The sequence below is a fragment of the Ornithorhynchus anatinus genome, chromosome 13 (assembly GCF_004115215.2).
Source record: "Ornithorhynchus anatinus isolate Pmale09 chromosome 13, mOrnAna1.pri.v4, whole genome shotgun sequence".
In the NCBI taxonomy this organism is placed as follows: Eukaryota; Metazoa; Chordata; class Mammalia; order Monotremata; family Ornithorhynchidae; genus Ornithorhynchus; species Ornithorhynchus anatinus.
In genome coordinates, this window is record NC_041740.1 from 30,060,950 (window position 1) to 30,082,021 (window position 21,072).

Genomic DNA, 21,072 nt, shown 5'->3' on the forward strand with positions numbered 1-21,072 from the left:
TAGGGCAGTTAATCACGTGGGATCATTAGGGTTCCCATGAATAGGAAAATTATGGGCTTGCTAAAGTTTGCTACATTCCTCCTTGACTAACTTCTGTTTAAAATTCAGCCAGTATAAATGGGGCAAATGGTTTTTATGGGAAGTTCTAATGTTCTCTTTATTTGGAAAGCAAGAAAGTGGATAGTTCATGATAAGGCAGTTTTCTTCCATTTTCCCAGGGAGGAGGGATTCTGTCTTGGGGTATAGTTCAGTAAATCTCATAATTCAGAAACTAGCCCTTTGTTAATCGTCAGCGAGGAATTGCTTATTATAATCAATAATATTGAGCTTGAAAGATATTGGTTAAGGGCTAAAATCCAGGAGAATCCTGGAATGATTTATTTGAGTTTTCATTTAAAATGAAAGTTTCCTTTATGTTCCAGGTAGCATTCCTGTCCCACACTTTCAGTTGAAAAATGTTTTACCATTACTATCTCTTAGCTATTGCTTACTGACTGAACTAACCATACTTCAAAGAGGAAGAAACAGAAATAAGGGTAATGAAGATTATGCCCAGAAGACTGTAAACTCCTCTGAGGGCAGAGATCTTGCCTACCAACTCTGTTGCATTGAATTCTCTCAAGTGCTTGGTACAGTGCTTGGTACTTGGCACAAAGTAAACACTGAGTACCATTGATTGACTGACATAAATGAACTGGGTATGCAACTCTGGTCCAACCAGAAATTAGAACTCAGAAGCAGTTAAGCAGTAATCTATTGTTCTTCTCCCTCCTGGATTATCTGGGCTTTCTCGTAACAGAAAAATGAGGTAAGAAGAGTCAAAGTTTATGACAGCATCAAAGATCTAAAATACACCTAGAAGTGGATGAGTTAGATAGGACTTTTTAAAAAGATCCTGATAAATCACTTTGAAGTCATTCCATAGTCTTTGAGAAAGGAAGTAAGATTTTTGTGCTTCATCATCATCTCCAAAACATTTGAACTGACCACACTTGACATCCATCTAGAAAGATTTCAAGATAAAGAATTAAAGACCTTGAAACAGGAAAAAGAACAGACAACTAGGGAGTGATCTATGGGAAATGAGTGTCTCATTTATTGTGGGCTACGCACCTATTAAAAGAGATGCTGTCAGCAGTTTAGGGTCATATGGACTCTTTCCACGGCCATTTTCAAAATGAGAATCCTCCAGCTTAAAAATGTTGTCCTGTAGATGAAAAAATGATTATATTTACTTAAGGATAGGAGAATTTCAAAGGTCAGTTAGCAAATATCTTTTCAGAAAGAGGTTAAGCATTTGGGTCTAACAACCAAAGAGTGACATTCATGATGAGTACTATTCAGATGTTAACTGGCTGGATTAATAATAAATATTTCCACCCAGGGGCTTCAATATTTCCATAAATTGATAAAAGCTACCCCCGTTAGCACATTCATATAGAATTTTACTTGTCTCACCAACTCAATTTATTTTATGAATATTGATGTGAGTGACTTTTACCCGAATCAGTAATTTTGATCAATGTTCCAAATCTAAACTGAAGCCAGAACTCAGTGCTGCTGGATGTTTCTTCAGTGAATCTTTCTTTTATCCAACTGATTCTTTGCTATGTCGGATGTTAAAAGCATTATATTATTCATGTTTTTGAACCATATAGATATTTAGCACACCTGATCCTACAGATGAAAGGATGAATTTACAGTATATTTCATTGGGAAAAGATGATTTACTAAATGGCAGCTGGAAAGACTGTTAAGATCCTGCAAAAAAATGACTAATGCATTCCATTTTATTTTGATCATCTGGCTTGCAGTTTTTTTTTTAATATCTTAAGGACACCTAGATTGAAATGTGGTATGTTTTTGTGAATTTATCAACAAGTGTGGGTCATAAAATCAATTCTGTATTGTTTTCTGAGTTATTCTCATAGGAACTCTGAGTTGCCATAAAGTAATGTGATCTACTGGAACGAGGATGAGTCTGAGAGTCAGGAGATTTGGATTCTAGTCCCAACTATGACACTGACCTGATGTGTGATCTGAAACAAGTCAGTGACATCCCTGTAACTCAGATTCTTAAAGTGTACAATGGACCAAAAAACCAAGCTTTTCCTAACTCGCAAACATGTTATGAGGATTTCAAAAAGAGATCATTGATATGGAAGTGATTTGGAAACCCAAGAACACTATACAATATATTTCTCACTTCAGTTCTTGAAACACATTTCTCTATGCAAGAACAGGGAGACATGATGATGGCTAAGTTTCCCTTCACATGGCATTCTGGCATCCCGGGATTCAGTACAAGTGGGGGGTACTGAAAGAAGTATAAATCTGGGTGTCAAAGGACCTATGATCTAATCTCAGCTCCACTGCTAGCCAACTGTGAAATCTTGAGCAAGTCTCTTGACATTTCTGTGCCTCAGTTTCCTCATTTTTCAAAATTGGGGGGGTTAATACCTGTTCTTTCTCTTAATTAGACTGTGAGCCCCAAGTGAGTCAGGGATTGTGTCTGACCTGATTATTTAGTATCTACCCCTGTGCTCGGTATAGTGCTTGGCAAATAGTAACTGCTTAACAAATATTATTATTATTATTATTGTTATGTAGCCACAAAAACATCATGGTTTACATGGTTTATCATAAAGCAAAGCTCCAAGGCAACAGAGTGAGCCCAGTTGCCCAACTGTTGAAGGTCCTGGAGCCTCAGAGGCCAACTGTAAAAGGACTGACCCAGAGCCAATTTTTTTCTCTTCTTTCTCAGAGCAGTACCGTCTGCCTGTGTGCTGAAGATTCTTCCCTTGAGTGAGACACTGCAAGGGAAGAGACGGCTAGGAATTTGGCTGACTATGAATGATCTTTCCAGTGCCACAGAGAAACCTCCACGGAAGATGACTGTCAAAATAAATCAAAGGCCACCTTAAGTGATGATGCTATCCCCTGCAGGAAATTGCTTTCAACCTTCTCTGGTAAGAAAATGATTTTGGCATGTTTCATCCTTGGGTAGTAATGATAACATTGAAACTGAACTTCGACTATAGAGTTATATGCCTGTTGGCTTTATTCCAAATGATCCCTCACTGGATTTGGAAAAGTGGAAGAAGACACCAGTCTTAAAAGTTCTCCATACTTAACAAGGAAAACAGGTCAGGCTCTAGACAACTGAACACTTTTTGTCTTCAATTTCATATTAAGCTCTGGGTAATTTCACTTAGCTTTGCCAGTACTTCAAATCATTCAGCTATATAAAAAGATTGGCAGTTCAGTACAATATAAAACATTCACAAGCTCATTTGTGGGGTAATTAGTTTAGAATCCTTGTTAGGTGTTCTGGTAATGAAACAAATAGTCCTAATATGATAAAGGAATAAGACGCACATGTCCCTGCTTCATATGAAACCTAAAAATAATTAACATGTACAGTAACTGACGGATGCCAGAGCCTAAAACTTCTGTTTCTTAACAAAAGCAATTAAAAACACAACTTAGCACAACTCAACCCACTCAAGAAATTCCAAGATCAGACAAGAAAACGTAAACTCAGTCTAAGACACGTAAATGCATCCAATCATATCGAAAAGGAATACAGACATATCCTGAGGCAAAAACACTCACCAACCCCTTTTGGGATTCTGCGGTTTATATGAGGTGTGAAATTTAGTGGGAGTGAACAGTTTGCCAAGAGGAGAAGGGAGAAAAATAATTTGGAAGGAGGGAGAGTAGGCTGGAGAAGAACAATGACATTTCACAAAATCCCTAAAAAGAGATAACTTTACAGAATTGGACCTCTGGTGTCTAAGGTGTAGACAGTTCTTGGCAGGGAAGAAGCACTGTGGTGGAGATATACCACAAATGCAAATTGTCTTTCCCAAAAGACATGCTGAAGTACTGGGCCAAAATTTTGGAAAATTGAAACAGGTAAATTCCTTAAAGAAGGAAGTCACAATTCCAATTTAGAGAACCCACGAAAGAAGTTTAGTAAGATAAACTATTCTTGCCAATGTAATATAGTTTCAACTGTAGAAAGTAAACATGTGAAATACTATAAAACCCAAGAGTATGTAAATTACTTGTTAGAAAAATAAACAGGCTTATTTTGGAACTTAGCTAGAGAATAAATTGATGTTCAAGATGTCTGGGTGACTCAATCACTGTAATTTATTGAGCACTTACTACGTGCAGAATACTGTTCTAAGTGCTTGGGGGAGAGTACAGTATAACTGAGGTGGTAGACGTGTTCCATATCTATAAGGAGCTTAAGGTCTAGAGAGGAGACAGACATTAAAATGAAAGCACTGAAAGTATGAATGAAAGTACCATGGTTTTGAAAGTTGTGTGAATAAAAAGTACAAATCCAAGTGCAAGGCAAGGCAGAAGGGAGACTGAATATGGAAAACGATATTTTAGTCAGGGAAGATCTCTAGGTGGAGGTGTGATTTTAGTAAGACTTTGAAAGTGGGGATAGTGATGGTCTGTCAGATATGAAGGGGGAGGGAGTTCAAGGCCAGAGGCAGCATGAATCAACCAAACTCACTAAACTCACTGTATAAATGGTAGAAGATGCTGTTAAAAAAAATAGATGAAACGCTACAGAAAAAGGGTAAGAATATTAAAACAATGCAGGAGTTGAATTTATCCCAAACCCCATTGTTAAGGAAAATTTACATTATAGTTTGCACACTTTGACCAGTATTGGTGATGTTGAATTCTTATGTACAGCTGTTTCTTCTATCATTATATCACATACTCTGGAAAGATGGGCTTTTTTGGACTAATGATCCCAAATTACCTGATGGCATTCTATCCAAACTGCAAAGTGGAATCACCCACTGTGAAAAAACTATATTGTTCTATCTACCAAATGTAGTTTTTCCAAAGACTGAAATAAGCACAATTTTTTTTCCCTATAATACCCTTGGATATGCTATCCTTAGGAGGCCTTCAAAAAGACATTCTGTCCAGTCCTCTGTCTTGTTGGCAAGGATTTCCTGAGATGGAAATTCTGAAACCATTCTGTTCGAGTTGCAACCTTCAGAGTCTCTTCTAACTTTAATTTAAGGCCAGTTTTGTTTTATTTTAGAAAGTGAGAAGAACTGGTCAACATCACTGTTGCAAAAAAAAAAAAAAGATTTGATGATACTGTAAAGCCTCCTCTTTCCATTAGCCTCCTCTTCTCAAAATAATCTAAAAGCCTTACTTAACTCCTGCTTGATTACAGGAATCTGAACAGTTTCAACTGAAAGAGGTTAGGCCAATATTCTAAAAAGATGGCATGCACTCAATAAATGCGATTGATTGACTGAGTGGGGACATGACTGAAGTTTGGAAATTCTTGGAGAAGGTTAGCTGAGCAGGTTAGAATAACCAAATCACACAACACCTAGATGAGTACTTTAGTTCCTATGAAAAATGATAGAAGCTTAAAGCTTCAAGGTGATAGGCTCATGTGAAACAAAGGGAAAACCCAGCAGGTGACAGGCATATGGAATCTGTTTTCAAGGACAATTGTCTAGGCAAAAATATTAGGTCAAAAGTGTTTTGATAAGTTCTTGGAAGAAAAGTTTGGAATGGGTGAGGAAAAGTAGAGGACGCTAGAGGTAAAAGCCAGGAATGTTAGGTGGTATATCATATTTATTGAGCACTTACAACATGCAGAGCTCTGTACTACATGCAGAGCTTGGAGAGGACAATACAATAGAATTAGCAGACATATATACTCCCTGCCCATAATGAGCTTACAGTATAGAGTTTACTGTAGACTGTAGCTTTCAGTCTACCATCTAATCAACCCGAAGATAGATGTACAGGAGTGTCCAAGCACTCATCTCAGGATTTACTGTAGACTGTAGCTTTCAGTCTACCATCTAATCAACCCTGAAGATAGATGTACAGGAGTGTCCAAGCACTCATCACAGGAATTCCTTAAGCATCCCTGTGGAAAGAAGATTTTGCTGCTAAATCAGTGGAGTATGTCCAGAAACGGAGACATTCTCTCCTTTCTTGTGACCGATTAACCTTATTCTAAATTTTACGTTAGCTCTGCGTGATTAGTAAAGGCACTAATGGTGCTATCCCTCTCACCTAACGGACATTAGATCTCTATAGGATATTGCACAATTCTCAAAGGATAGTGTATATTAGAATACCTGTATAATAACATTGTGTTGGCATATGGAATATATCACCTAGATCACTGTATGGATCAACTAGGGAATGAACTGCAATTCAATGATTTTCTGTTTTAGTGAAGTCTCCATATGCAAACAATAGGATACAAAATCCTAAAGTCAGTGTAGCCCATTATACTTAAGAACATACACATCTTACCTGAGCTGGAATATTTTTCATTTTTAGTAATATGTTTGACCAGAAAATCCTAGTTTTGGATCCTAATTGCTTTAGCAGCCACTACTAGCGTACTTTATAAATTACTGTACCATACTTTATTACATGATTGCATCATTTTTGATAGGATATTTTTAGAATTCAGGATCACTGTTTTCCTCTTTGTCTTCTGAATTTCCTGCATGTTATTAGACTGTGGTGAGGTAAGGCATCACAGGAAATAATAGCTATACTGTCATCTAGTTCCAAGGCTACATAAATCACACAACATCAGTGCAATAATAGTGGCAATACTTTTCCCAACTTCAATCTTTTCCCATTATAAATAAATGCAGGTAACAGGAGAATATTTTATGGAACAAAATTTCAAAGTAACATTTGTAAAAATTGCCTCTACAATTTAGCAAGATTTTTTTCCCCTTTTGGATCACACAAGAGAGATTAAAGCTATGATCAAAGTAGAAAAGAATTTATTCTTGCAGGAACAATTTGATAGTCTTTAAAGGATTGTTTATAATTCTAGTTCTCCAGGCGTCTTTAAAGCTTTGGCTTCTTTTTCTTAGTGTTTTCCATAAAATGAAATTCAGCACCTTCACATGTGGTTTTATGACTCTGCAAACAATTATTTCCAATATTGCAATACCTTAGTACTTGTACTGCGCTTTTCTCTCCAAAGTACCTTCATATTACTTATCTCAATTTTGCCCTCATAACAATTCTGTGAGGTAGCTATAAAGGTAGGTACGATAATCCCCATTTAGTAGTTGAGGAAACTGAGGTACAAAGAGAATTTAAGTGACTTGCCCAAGGGCACACAGCAGGCTGGTAAATGGAGCTCAGACTCAAAGCCAGATCTTCCAGTTTCTAGACCAGCACTCTTCCACAACACCGCACTGCCTTCCCAATATTTAAGCACGCCCCCCAACTCACGACATATTCCGTGAGAGGGTTTCCAGTTTGAGAACACTGGGAAGGTTGTGGTTGTGACTTGATTCTTGATGACCTGAGTGACTGCATCCTAAGGCCCTTACCGATCCCCTCAACTACTGGATTTTTTGGACTATAAACTTTAAATTTTTATGTTGTTTTTGAATCTGTTAAATTTCATCTTTCCTTTCCGTGTCTATTACCACATCCTTTCCCACCTGAATTCTTAGATTGTGAAATTTTGAGGGCCACTGACCATATCTAATTCCTCACTTATGTATTTTTCTTCCCCAAGTTTAGAACAGTGCTCTTCACATAGTAGTTAGGCACTGAAAGTACTGTTACTATCGCTAGCAGTAAATCCCAGGTAATGGCATCTGATAGACTGTTTTATTTGTTTGCAGGGATATTGTAGAAGTTTATATCTTTACCACTGTCTTTAAGAATTTGCAGAGGGCAGAGAAATAAGATCCTTGTGACAGCAAGGGACAGCCCTAATTTTCCCTCATACTCAAAAATTAGAATGTTTAGAATATTTAAGTTAGTTCTGTAATCGCCAACGAGCATTAGAAGGGAGAAATCCCTAAAGTTCTGGGAACTGTCTGAACTTTCTTCAAAATAATTCAAGCACATCCATGTTAATGCAATAACAATACTTAATATACCACATTATCCAATATGAGAAAACTTAATTCTTGCCACACATGGTTGAACTGAATTTCATAGGTTGTGATCATATAAGTAGAAAATTAGAAGCTTATATAAAAAAATAATAATGATGGTATTTGTAAGCACTTACTGTGTGCCAAGCACTGTTCTAAGCACTGGGTGGGGGGATGACACAAGGCAATCAGGTTGTCCCATGAGGGGCTCAAGGTCCTAATCCCCATTTTACAGATGAGGGAACTGAGGCACAGAGAAGTTAAGTGACTTGCTCAAAGTCATACAGCTGACAAGTGGCGGAGCCGGAATGAGAACCCAAGACCTCCGACTCCCAAGCCCATGCTCTTTCCACTGAGCCACACTGCTTCTTTACATGTCTGGAGACTAGGCATTGCAAACCTGTGCACTTTTCCCTTCTCCTTGATGATTAAGAAAGCAAAGACAGGGGAGGAAGGTTCAGAAGGAAGTGTAGAATTTAAGTTTCCCAATATTCTTTGAAGTCCATGTTCCAGGGCCCAGAATTTGTGGACAGAATGGATTGAACAGGTCACATCCCTGGCATGGATGTCCAAGCATCTGAAGGGAACAAGGGTATCTGTTACCTGAATGCAAGACAGCCTGGTCAGTTTAGTCTCGATGCTCCCAATTCCAGAGCTGTTGTATACATTTTTTTAATAACCCGGATCAGTCTACAAAAATTTCCAAATTCCTGGTTGAACTGGGACCTAAACTCAGACTACTTTCACGTCCCTTGGTTGAGAACTCAATTCAGTGCATTATACCTGTTGTATGGAAAGAGATTTCTCCTATATTGTAACAGCCTTTTAACCTTATTCATTTAATCTTCCTTTTCCCTAAAAGTCTGTAAAATCAGTAGGAACTTTCTTGGGGAATATACAGCATTTTTAATGAAGCAAATGCCATACTTATTGACACTATTGACACTAGAATGTGAATGACAGTAGGGATCAGACTCTACCTATAAATGGAGTTGAAAAGTACAGTTCTCATTCCTGAACTTTAGAAACCTTTCTATGAAACTCCACACCTTGCTGACAAGCACTACCCTATTAACTTTTTTCCAAGAGTTCTACTTGATCCTTTTTAGATCTTCAAAACTGTCTTCTGGCATTTCAGGGCTAAAAAGGTTTTATCATACATACCTGACACAGAGAAAAATTGTCCAGGCTTACTGCCCCCATGCTATTTATTCACACACTTGATGCCGTTCTATTTATCTTTGCATTTGTTCTGGAGATTCTAATCATTTCAGTGGATTTAAAAGGAATTCTTATTACAGTTGCTTTTCTTCTTACATAATGAGTCATATTCTCTCCCTGTAGTAAATTTGTCACATTAATTGAAGAGTAGGCAGGAGAAAAGAATCATCCATTTAGACCACTTGGTTATTATTTAACAGACTGCAGCAGTGAATTTCCAAAAGGTACCTAAGAGACTTGAAAGAGTCAATGTACTTTACTAAATGCCCCTTTGGGCCAAAAGTAAAAGCTTAACCACACTAGACTTTCCATATCCAGAAATCTCACCTATCCAGATATTTTCAGGATGATGTAGCTTGCTCTGACTTTCACAAATATCATTCTGAAATCTTCTTAAAGAAGAGTATAGATTTTATAAGTAGTAGGGAAACTACAGTAGAAAGGGAAAACATAAGGCATGGGGTAGCATGGTATATCTTTTTACCTGTGGACTCTAAGGGTCTTATGAGCAGGGAACATGTCTACTAACTCTGGGTATTATATTCTCCAGAGCACTTAGTATTCGTTCATTCATTCATTCGTATTTATTGAGTGCTTACTGTGTGCAGAGCACTGTACTAAGTGCTTGTACAGCGTTGGGAATACAGCTCAGTGGAAAAAGCCCAGGCGTGGTCATGGGTTCTAATCCCAGCTCTGCCATTTGTCAGCTGTGTGACTTCGGGCAAGTCACTTCACTTCTCTGTGCCTCAGTTACCTCATCTGTAAAATGGGGATTAAGACTGTGAGCCCCACGTGGGACAACCTGATCACCTTGTACCTCACCCCCACCCCATGCTTAGAACAGTGCTTTGCACCTAGTAAGCGCTTAACAAATACCATCATTATTAATAAGTAGCATCGATGGATTGATTCTCAACTGACAGGGCTCAGTAATGGGCATAAAATGGGAATGAACTGCAGTGCCTACAGCTCTTCAATACATGAAATCTGCAAATATCAAAGTCTTCGCATCTGGTAACCGTATTAGCAGTGTGTCACATCATCCTATTTCAAGGCGGACATGGCAAACGGATTAAATTTTGCTTTTAAATGTTGAAGAAATACCATGAATCAGTATGTTGGTGTCTCTTGATTTGGTTTTAGTCAATGGAAAAATGTATCTGGATAATTAATTGAAATCTGAATGACCCAAGAAGAAACTTCAAATGGAAAAATATGGAAAAATCTGATCTAAGGTGCATTATACTGATAAGGGAAAAGGATTGGAAAAGTTATCATATCCTGGCTAAACAATATTCATAGAAATCCTAGAAGTGTCCCAAGGCACATGCACCTCCCCCAAACTAACTCTCTTCCCCTCTTCAAAGCCCTACTGAGAGCTCACCTCCTCCAAGAGGCCTTCCCAGACTGGAGCTTCCCCTTTTCCCTCTGCTCCCTCCTCTGCCCCTGCTTCACCTCCCTCAGCTAAGCCCCCTTTCTCCCCTTTCCCTCTTGCTCGTCCCCCTCTCCCTTCCCCTCCCTCAGCACTGTGCTCATTTGCTCATTTGTATATATTTTTATTACCCTATTTATTTTGTTTAATGAGATGTACATCCCCTTGATTTATTTATTGTTTTTGTCTGTCTCTCTCCCCTGATAGACTGTAAGCTCATCAATGGGCAGGGATTGTCTCTATCTGTTGCTGAATTGTACATTCAAGTGCTTAGTACAGTGCTCTGCATATATTAAGCGCTCAGTAATACTACTGAATGATTGACTGAATGAATGTATGATGAATGAATGGGTACTGTTGTATTATACTTTCCCAAGTGATTAGTACAGTGTTCTGCACAATAGTAATGAGTTGTATTTCAATAAAACAATGAGTCTATACAGTTAGATATTCTATCTAGTTACCTGCAGTCAATACAGTCAGCCAAAACCGAAACAGTTAGCTTATCTTGACCAGTCCCTTATAAATACATTTATTATCTTAAGGTTCATATCTCCTCCAAGAAGCCTTCTCCGAATATGCCCTCTTTTTCCAGCTCTCTCTCCCCTCCATGTTGCTTATACACTTGGTAGGTGACCTTTGGACATGTGGTATCTGTCCTCCCTCAATCCCACAGCACTTAGGTACTATCTTTAAATCATATAGTATATATTACTCATTTATATTGATGCTTGTTCCCCGCTCTTAATTGTAAGATCATTGTGGTCAGGGATGTGTCTGCCAACTCTTGTATTGTACTGTCCCAAGACTTATAGTCTTCGCACATAGTACAGTATTCAATGATTGAGTGATCTGATTGTTTAGGTAAATTGGATATTGGTATATGCACTTGGAGTTATTGATCAGATCTTTACAGATGAGTATACTGACAGTATGGTGGGAGATGTCTCTTGTAGCTGCCCATATAAATATATTCTTTGACAGTGGAGTCCACAAGTGTGAACCATGCAAATTTAGACAACAGATATTCCAGCTGAAATTTGATTGATCATAAGCATCCTGGCCAGCCTAATAAAGGGTTGATACACAGAACTTTTGGTCTCAGAGAAAATCATCCATAAGTTTCATCAATGGTAAAAGCAAACTGGAGCCAGCAAAGCAATAAAGACCGGCTTGGCCAATGTATAAAAAGAAAAGTGGATATTTTTTCTGTCCCGCAATGCACGGCAGGGCTGCTGTGGGCCAGTAACCAGCAGTTCTCTCTGTCCCCGGAATGGCTCTGTGAGGGGCATGGAGGACCTCGCAGGACTGGCCCTCCCTCCACCTCTTCAGTTACCTCTTTCCTCCCCAACTCTGTGTTGACATCATCTCCTCACCAAAGATGGTGAGGAGATGATGATCTATAGTAGTGTATTTCATGGTGGGCCACAAGACATCTGAAGGAATCACATGATGGCTGCCCTAAAATATTATTATTGTTCAAAATACCTTCCAAGAAGCTATACTCTACTGGGAGAAGAGTTACAAAAATGCAAAATCTCTAGCATTGGGTCAAGTTATCTCTGGCTATAATCTTCATTTTGCACTACTTGCTAAGTATTCATAAACAAAGCTTAGGAACTATCTACTAATTTTTATTTGAAATCTTAGAATGCGATTTAGTCAGTTTTTCAAGAAACATGAAGAGCTGATTTTCCCAGGTTGCATTATGAATTTATTCTCTCTCCTTAAAGAGTGGAACACTGCAGAAACAAAGACAGCCCTTACAGCTGGGTTAAAGTAGTATTTAACATCTCAAATTTAAGGACTCTGAATTTATCCTGGTATATGTTTCCTAAACTCACAACAGTGACATAATTCTTCTGCTTTTTGTCATCATTAAAATTAATGGTATAAACCAAGGAAAACAGAAAGCATGTGTGTTCATATTTCATGCAGATTATGTTTTTAATATGAGCTTAATTTGAGTTTATGCAAGATATTACAAAACTGTCAAGGTTGTAATTATTTAGTTCTGTATGCCTGTTAACTCCCAAGGTACGTGATACAAGAAGAAAGAAAAAAGATAGTTTAAAAATGAAAAGTTCCAGAACATGGACAATTAACCCTACAAGGCCTTTTTTTTTTTTTAACTTAGGGCAAGCCACAGAAACCGATTTAACCTGAGAAATGGACCAGGCTAAAGAGAACAAAATTGCCAACCTTGTATTTTTTTTAAGTTCTTTTTCTCAGAATTGGGCTGTCCTCTCTTGTTTACAGAATTGTCATTTAGCATTATAAATCTGGGTAATAGAAGCAGTTTTGATTCTAATCTGCAGAAGATGAGATCTAGACTGTCTTTTTTCCCTCCTATATATTTTCATTAAAAGTGTTTTGTTACATCTGTGATCAGGCACTACTGAAAACTTTATCACCTTGAATGTAAATATGTCAACAGAAAGGACCATATGTACTGGTAAGACGGCCTGCAGACTATTGATGTTATTCTTTCTTTATATTTAAGGTTTCCCTTTCATGCCATCTGGAAAGTGATTGAGACCAATAGGATACACATTTTAGTTACAACCAGTTTTCTTCAGCACACAGCCGGGCCATTACAGACAGGAAGCGAACCGAGCAAGAAATACTGTATTGGTCTTATGAACCCCCAGCTGCTAGGATGTTGCAGTTCACTTGATATTTGATGGGAAAAGGGAATCTCTTGGTCAGCTGCCCTGTCCTCAGAACTGTGTTAAGCACATTTAATGGCAGCCCATGAATGAAAGACATTTCGCCCCTTCCTTGTTTCACTCGCAGGTGTCAAAATGAACACTTACCAGTGAAGTTAGGGAATTGATACTCCAGCTGTCTTCCTGTCTCTATGGGTGTTTGAATGGCTGGGAAACAAGCAGTGGAGTTTGGTAGGCATGCCCAAATTATCCCTAAAAGACTTCTGGACTCTCATCCTCTTTTCACTGTGGAATGCTGATGAAAGTCAGAATGACAATACAAAAGAAATCATCACAATTCCCACAGTTGAGTTCACTTCCAAATGCTAGTCAATGGTAACAGAAATTTTTCAATGGTTGGGTCATACAGAATGGATCAATTTGCCTGTGGATTAAAAACTAGACAATTCTGGATAGGTTTACACTTGTTTAAAGCAGTAAACAATGAGCAAGGTGCTCAGGTGGAAATCCAATTAGGTGCCCTTAGATAGGCAAGGGGAGAGTTTGGTCTTGATCCATTATCTGTCCAATCTAGCCCCAGAACTGGGTATGTACTTTTTCTGAGCCTGTTTCAAGGGTACATTACTGGATAGTGAAATTATTCACCATTCCAAACTGTATTCCTTCAAAATGCTGCTCCAAACAGTAGGTGTGGAACCCCCTATCCAATATGTAAAGACATGCCAGGATTTATCTGAGCATCAGCACAATGCTCCAGCACATAGTGTAAAGTTGCAAAACAAGAGATGCCAGCATTATGAACTGCCAATTTCTTAGGTGCCTGGCCTAGGAGACACTATGAACCTTCAACACCAGAGGTGCCAGGACTGTAAACTCCCAATTTCATAGGTTCCTGGACTAGGAATTGCTATGAACTGCCAAACTCAGAGATGCCAGTGAAACTAGCAAGCTCATCCAGGATTGAGCCTATCACAGATTCCTCACTGGTCCTACCTTCTTGTCTGTCCTGGATCCTGGAGGCAGTGGGAGCCAGGAGCTGTTGTGGGAAGCCTGTTCTGTGCTGCAGTTGTCCCTAATGGGATCGAGGGAGCCCGGCCTCTTTCCAAAACAGAAAAACAGAACAGACAGTTCTCCTGACTGCTGTGGAGGCATGTACATCTATGGCCAAGCTTCCCGGAAACCACCCTGAGCAACTATCTGGTTCAGGTCTGCATGCCTGACAGGAAAATATACAGTGGTATTACTAGATCAGACCAGTGGTCCAGCCAGTTCTGTATTCAGCCTTGGTAGGTGGCAACATGACACTTCGAGAAACCAGTATTTCCTGCTGTACTTGACAATTTACCTGGCTAGAGGTGGACAATCTTTATCCCTATGTTTCCCCTCTATATCTCTAACTTTTCTTCTAGTTACCACTGTGGGACTCTTCATCTATGAATTTATCCAAAAACATCTTGAACTAGCTGACATTTTCTGGCTATACAACTCCCTGTGGAAAATTTCATCTGCTCTCCACTAGGTAGGTTTGCGCACTAGGCCCACACACCAATGCTTAAAGGTGTGGTTGGGAAAGGGATGTTTTAGTGCCAAATAAACCCAATATGCCCCCACCTCTAAATGTGTTCTGGGCACAGTTAAAAGGCAAACATGACCCATCTCAACTTAACCCATGAGGGAAGCCCTTGAAAATTAAAAAAATCTATACCCAAGGGGAATATAGTTCACAAGAAAAGACAGTCCCTTTTGTGTTTGGAGCCCAGTGAAACTCTGTCAAAGTACTTCCTACATCCTCAAATAACTCTGTCCCATCTTACTGTCTATTTGAAAATTTCTTATGGGTGCAGAAGGGAAATATAATCCATCTGATGTTTGATATAAGAACATTTGATGTGACACTAGTTAGTATCCTGGGTCTTTGGATTAAAGGAGGGTTTGGCTGACTAGGCGCCATGTCATTTAATTCATAAACTTGGCTTATAATAGCCACTTAATAAGGAATAGATTTCACAGATGTTCTGAGGATTAGGCTCTGATATCCCCAGCTAAGTTTGCTCTGGCCAAATTGCACTTCTGTAAGTAAATGCACAAGACATGAAAAGTGAATTTTTTACAAACCTAAAGTTGTTTTATTCCAACCCATACAGAATACTATACCATTTTCCAGATTTCCATGGCACAAATGTGTTTTATGTTTAAGCTATTTACAATGACAATCCTTTAAAATGCTTTCATTGATAATTATGCATTGTTGTCCTTCATCCCATTACTCCTAATTTACTTGATTTTAAATTTACTTGATTTTCTCTTCTTCTTTTCAACTAAAAAAACCCCTCAATGATACTTCAATCTCAATTTACTCTTTTAAATGATATTTTGATCCCTATATTCCTTGGCTGTATAATTTATCTTTTCTTGTCTTTCTCACTTTTTTGTTTTCAGTTTCACTTTAGCATTAGATACTTCTGCTGTATAACATCAGAGAACTATTTCCCCCCTTCTTAGTCTAATGTTTATAGCTTCAGTCGAAGAAAGAGCACATTTCTAAGGGTTTTTTGGATATCAGACATATTTATTTATTTTGATCAGATTGAGAGATTGTTGGGGACGGGAAATATTTAATGCTGTTCAAACAATCACTAGTAGGCATATCAAACTAAATGTTTCTCAGCATTTTTCTCAGATTAGCTAAAAGAACAGTCACTATTTTAAAACCAGAAAGAATTGCCTATCATTAATCTCTAAAGAAAACATTCAATTAAATAAACCATTGTGGTTCATTCTATTTAAATTAATTAGAGGATAACTGAAGAGGAGTTATAGCCTCCAAATACATTTAACTCCTACAGTATGAGTGTATGGGGATTAATAATAATGGTGGTATTTATTAAGTGCTTACTATGTGCAAAGCACTGTTCTAAGCGCTGGGGGGCTACAAGGGTGATCCAGTTGTCCCCACATGGGGCTCACAGTTTTTAATTCCCCATTTTACAGATGAGGTAACTGAGGCACAGAGAAGTTAAGTGACTTGCCGAAAGTCACATAGCTGGCAAGCGGCCAGAGGCAGGATTCAAACCCATGACCTCTGACTCCCAACCCGGGTCTTCTTTCCACTGAGCCATGCTGTGAACCCCACGTGGGACAAACTGATTACCTGTATCTACCCCAGTGCTTTAAAACAGTGCTTGGCCTAGTAAGCGCTTAATAAATACCAACATTATTATTATTATTAGCACAGTAGAATAAGTACAGTGGGGGCTGAATTTGGTTATGGATCACTACAAGTACTGTCCAGTAAAATCAAAGAGTTTTAACTTGTTCATTAATGACTTCAAACTGTAAACATTTTTTTAAAAGATGGTGGAGCTGGGGGTTTTTTTTTCAAAATCGAGTTTAATGACAACAGGAAATTTTATATTTTCTACAACTATACTTAACAGAAAAAAAATTGAGAGTTTCCTCTGGGTATGAAATTTATACAGTAGTTCTGTTGTGGATTTTTCACAGTGACTTTGAATAGAATCCTGAAAACAATGACACTCTGCTGCCAAATGGACTTTGAGTGCAAACCCAGCCTTCAACCTTTGCTTTCACACAAGCAGAGATAATCATAGAGCCATTTTCATTCCATTAATCATGAGGAGACTGAAATTGATGTTTTAGAGTCAGTATGTTAAAGATCCAGAGTGAGAAGGAGGTAATGCTTTTTTTTTATAAGGTAAGAGAGTCTATGATGTTGATCCCATTATGATAACCTATATTTAGGTGGAAGGCCAGGTCAAACATCCCCTAGGATGTGTGATTTAGACAACGTGAGCAATTGGGAAATACCATTGATGCCAAGCAGAAATAGAATTATAAATTTACTGAAGACTCCTGGACATCTCGATTGATGTAGTTGTGTACTTTCCAGGAAACCTTGTAAATATTGATAAGTTAGTGAATAGGTTATTGAATAAACCTCCCAGGATTTACATAGTTGCAGAAAGGCAGCAAATAGCAAACGACCTTCCTAGAAAATCAATGTCACTTGTTTGTTAGTTTTTGAACTAAGTTCGGCATTAGTTTCATTTCCACTGCATTAGTACAGAAAATAAAATTCACAGGGAACTTTACCAAGAAAGAGATTGATAAAAATCTTGGTTCGTAATGGACACGGCTGTACTTACAACCACCATCAAAGCCTTAGAACTTCAGTAATCGATGGTAAATGTTAGAAGGCACGAGTTGGTTCAGAAATCTCAGTACCTTGTGGAGGGATATGGAAAATATTTAGAAGCTTCCAAATCAATGAGAACTTGGTCCCAGAAGGGCTTTTTGGTTTGGGAAGCATGATGGCAGTTTCACTAAACACCAAACCCATAAAGCTTTATTCAATTCCATTCATATCCCTTACAACTACTTTTCATTTACTTCTATTAAATTATATTATGATGTTTTGGAGGTCCTTCTAAAGGGAAGGACCATAAATTCTTAATTTTGATATTAAACATCATTACTTATATTACTGTAGAAATAGTTACTAATATTCACTGTACCCTCAAAGTAATCATGATTCTTTCAAGTATAGCAAAATACCAATATGCATGTAGTTATTGTCCACATAAATAGAAGTTATTCTCTTTAAGTAACATTTATTACAAATTTACAGTAAGTTGCACAAGGTTATGACTGCAGCCTCAATACAAACCATGTGTCAAGTGTGCAAATAAATAAGTACCTGCAATTTTTTTTCTAGACCTTTTCCAAGTTTAGTTGGCTAAGCTTCACTGATCATACAGGTGGTGGATTTAGTGTAGACATGGAAGCACGAACTATTTCAGGCTAATTATAGCTGGGCTTAGGTGTTTAAAGTCTTATGAATCTTTGTGTTTGAGGGGGGACTGAGTGTTTCTGAATCATTTACTATAACCGTACAGTCCTAGGTTCCTTCATCTTTTATTGTAAGCCTTCACGACCTGGTTTTTTATTACTTAAGGTTTAAAAAAAACAACAGAGAAAACCTTTGTAGGCATCATAATGGACTACCTCACCATTGTTTCCACACACACTGCTTTGAAATAGTGTGGGATTCAGTTCATCCAGATTGTAAAGGATGTCTGAACTGTGAGATGTAGAGACTAAGTTCCTAAAGTGGGACAACATGCAGAAGTAGACATAAAATAAATCCATTCAAAATGCCCCAAGACAGAGAGAGATGTTTGCATTTTATGTTTCATAAATATCTAAAATGGGAAAAATGTTTGCTTAACCATTGTTTTAGAAAAGACAAGATATCAAATATTGATCAAGAGGCTAGCAAATGTGTGCTAAAGCAAAAAGAGTCTGTTCCTGAGAGGTCTGAAGACTGGGTTCTAATCCCAGTTGGGTGACCTTAGGCATGTCACTTAATGCTCTGTATCTCAGTTTTCTCATCTGTAAAATGGAGAAAATGTAAAATGTAAAACCTGATCTTCCTTCTCCTTAGATTGGGAGTCCTGTGGGGAACAGGGACTGAATCTGAGCTGATTACTTTGTATCTTATCCTGGACAGGAAATGTATTTCCTCACTCAGTTGCACTGAAACTCTCCCAAGTGCTTAGTATAGTGTTCTGCACATACTAAGGGCTCAATATATACCATTGATTGATTGATCTACCAAAGTGGCTTAGTACTGTGCTTAGAACAAATTTAGCACTTAAGCAAATACTACAGTTATTATTATTGCTTGGTGACTTATGTTTTCAGGCGAATAGGATGAGAATGGAGTGCATTTTTTCCAGCTTCACTTGAAGTCTGGTGGCTTAGAGCTTAGTCGATTATTCTGAATGTATTCAACATTGAAAAAAAAGCTTTAAATAGATTTTTTAGGTGTGTTATGGAGGTGGGTAGTGCAAAGTTTCTGAATTCTTGGCAGAACTGGGATAACAAACATGATAGGTCACTCTGCTCTCCTATTAACTCAGTGATTCTGGGTTCATAATCAGAAACATTCTGAAGGATGGAGGCTTTAGAAAAGGGGGAAGGGACATTCTAGATTGTAAGTTCATTGTGGGCAGGAAATGTGTCTGCCAACCTTTTTATATAGTATTCTCCCAAGCACCAGTACAGTGCTCTGTACACAGCACTCAATAAATATGATTGAATGGCATTCAGACAGGGAGAAGAGATGAGAAGTTGAGAGAGAAAGGGAAGAGGGGAGGAGAGTAAGATTGAAATGAAATGGAGACTTGGAGAAAGAAGAACAGAGAGGAATGGCAGAAGGCCGAACAGTCAGAAGTAAGTTGGAAGGCAGAGGGAGGGATAGAAAAACTAAAATCCCAAGAATGCTTCACGCGGTATCAGCAAGTTAATGTTATTAGCATCATTCAAGGAAAATCCTGCTCTCATGGTGAAAGGATTATCTTTTAGGAAGAAATGCAAAGTGAGAAAAGACTATACCTCTATTGAAATGTTAAGCGCTGATGGGATTGCTGGACTTGAGTTACATACTTTCTGGATCAGTACAATTTTTTTTCAAGACAATAGAAGCATGTTGAAACTTAAAATCGCCTAAAGATTTTGATGCCTAATCATAGAGGTTTCTCAGGGAATATTAAGAGTTAAGCAAGAGGATGTAGCAGTATCTGGAAACGTTGATGCTACATTTGGAAAGCGATGTCTTTCGGCTGGTAGCAATGATGGATTATATTAAAGTTTAGGAGAGCAAAGGGAGGAAGAGTGGGAGAGTCTCAGGAAATGAGAGCTGAGATGCCGGAGGGTATCCAATTGCATAGGGCCTAGAAAGGGAGAGTAAACTGTTGGAACCTGTTCTGGAAAGAAATAATTAGTGAGAGAGTCGGGTAGGTCAGAGGATATGGGTAGGTCAAGGGATATGGGTACGGTGTTAAATTAGAGAAAGTGACCCAAGTATTAGATTAAAGTTGAAAACTATCATGTACTAATGCACAAATCATGTGCTAATATCACTTTTCAGATACCATGTATCCCCATTTTGAGTTAAAGTTTTTCCTTAAAAAGGAGAAATAGGTTTCATGGCTTGAAGGGAAAAAACAAGGAGAATGTGTTATTTCACCCTTTTTACCCCCACACCTTCTAAAATCCCTTTCATTTTTCACTTCTTTTCCATATTTTTGCCCCCTCACTATTTATAAACAAGAGGAGAGAAACAGGAGACACAGGGGAGAGGAATGCATACTGGAGCATTTTAGAGGAAGAGGGGAGAGGTTTTATCCCAGCTGTTTTGCAGCAACCTCTGTGAGCATCAAACTGATATCAAAATCTTCTCAAGGTAGGAGAATAGCAAGATTGGAAGGCTTCTCCCTATGCTCTCATTTCTACATCAAAGATGATGGAATCTCTGGACCAAAAGATAGTCACCTGACAACCCTATCAGAGAAAGAAGGAAGCAATTTTGTCTGTCCTTTCAAGGCTGGTTCTCCTCTTAGTTCAAATTCTATTGAAAAACACAACTGTATGGCTAGCATCTAAGGTAGGTTATGTAATCCAGTGGGTTCAGTACGGTGGGAACTAAGTGCTTGGTTCTAATCCCTGCTCTGGCACAGATTCACTGTGTGACCTTGAGCAAGTTTCTAAACCTCAATTTCCTCACATGTAAGTGTCTGAGACAAGCTCAGACAGTCAGCGGGTACAGAATCTCAGAAATCAAATGAGGAATTCTGTCCCTTCTTTCCTGTTGCAGTAAGAAACTTTGATACACAATTTTCACTGTCTCAATTTTATCATTCACTTTGGTAGACTGGAACATTGCAGAAAATGTTGCAATAAATCCTACTGAAACTAGTTAATGAAAAATGTCATCATTAAATTCCAGATAAGA

The 21,072-nt window shown here is 38.2% G+C and overlaps 1 protein-coding gene across 4 annotated transcripts in view; it reads right to left on the minus strand.

The window, feature by feature from the left end:
- Window positions 1-21,072, minus strand: part of SEMA3A (semaphorin 3A) — a 266,016-nt gene that overhangs the window by 75,050 nt on the left and 169,894 nt on the right. For all 4 annotated transcript variants that reach the window (XM_039913932.1, XM_029077340.2, XM_029077341.2 and 1 more), the window contains one exon: window positions 1,114-1,207. In XM_039913932.1, coding sequence (XP_039769866.1) covers window positions 1,114-1,207 — 94 coding nt within the window. The remainder of the gene's footprint in view (window positions 1-1,113; window positions 1,208-21,072) is intronic.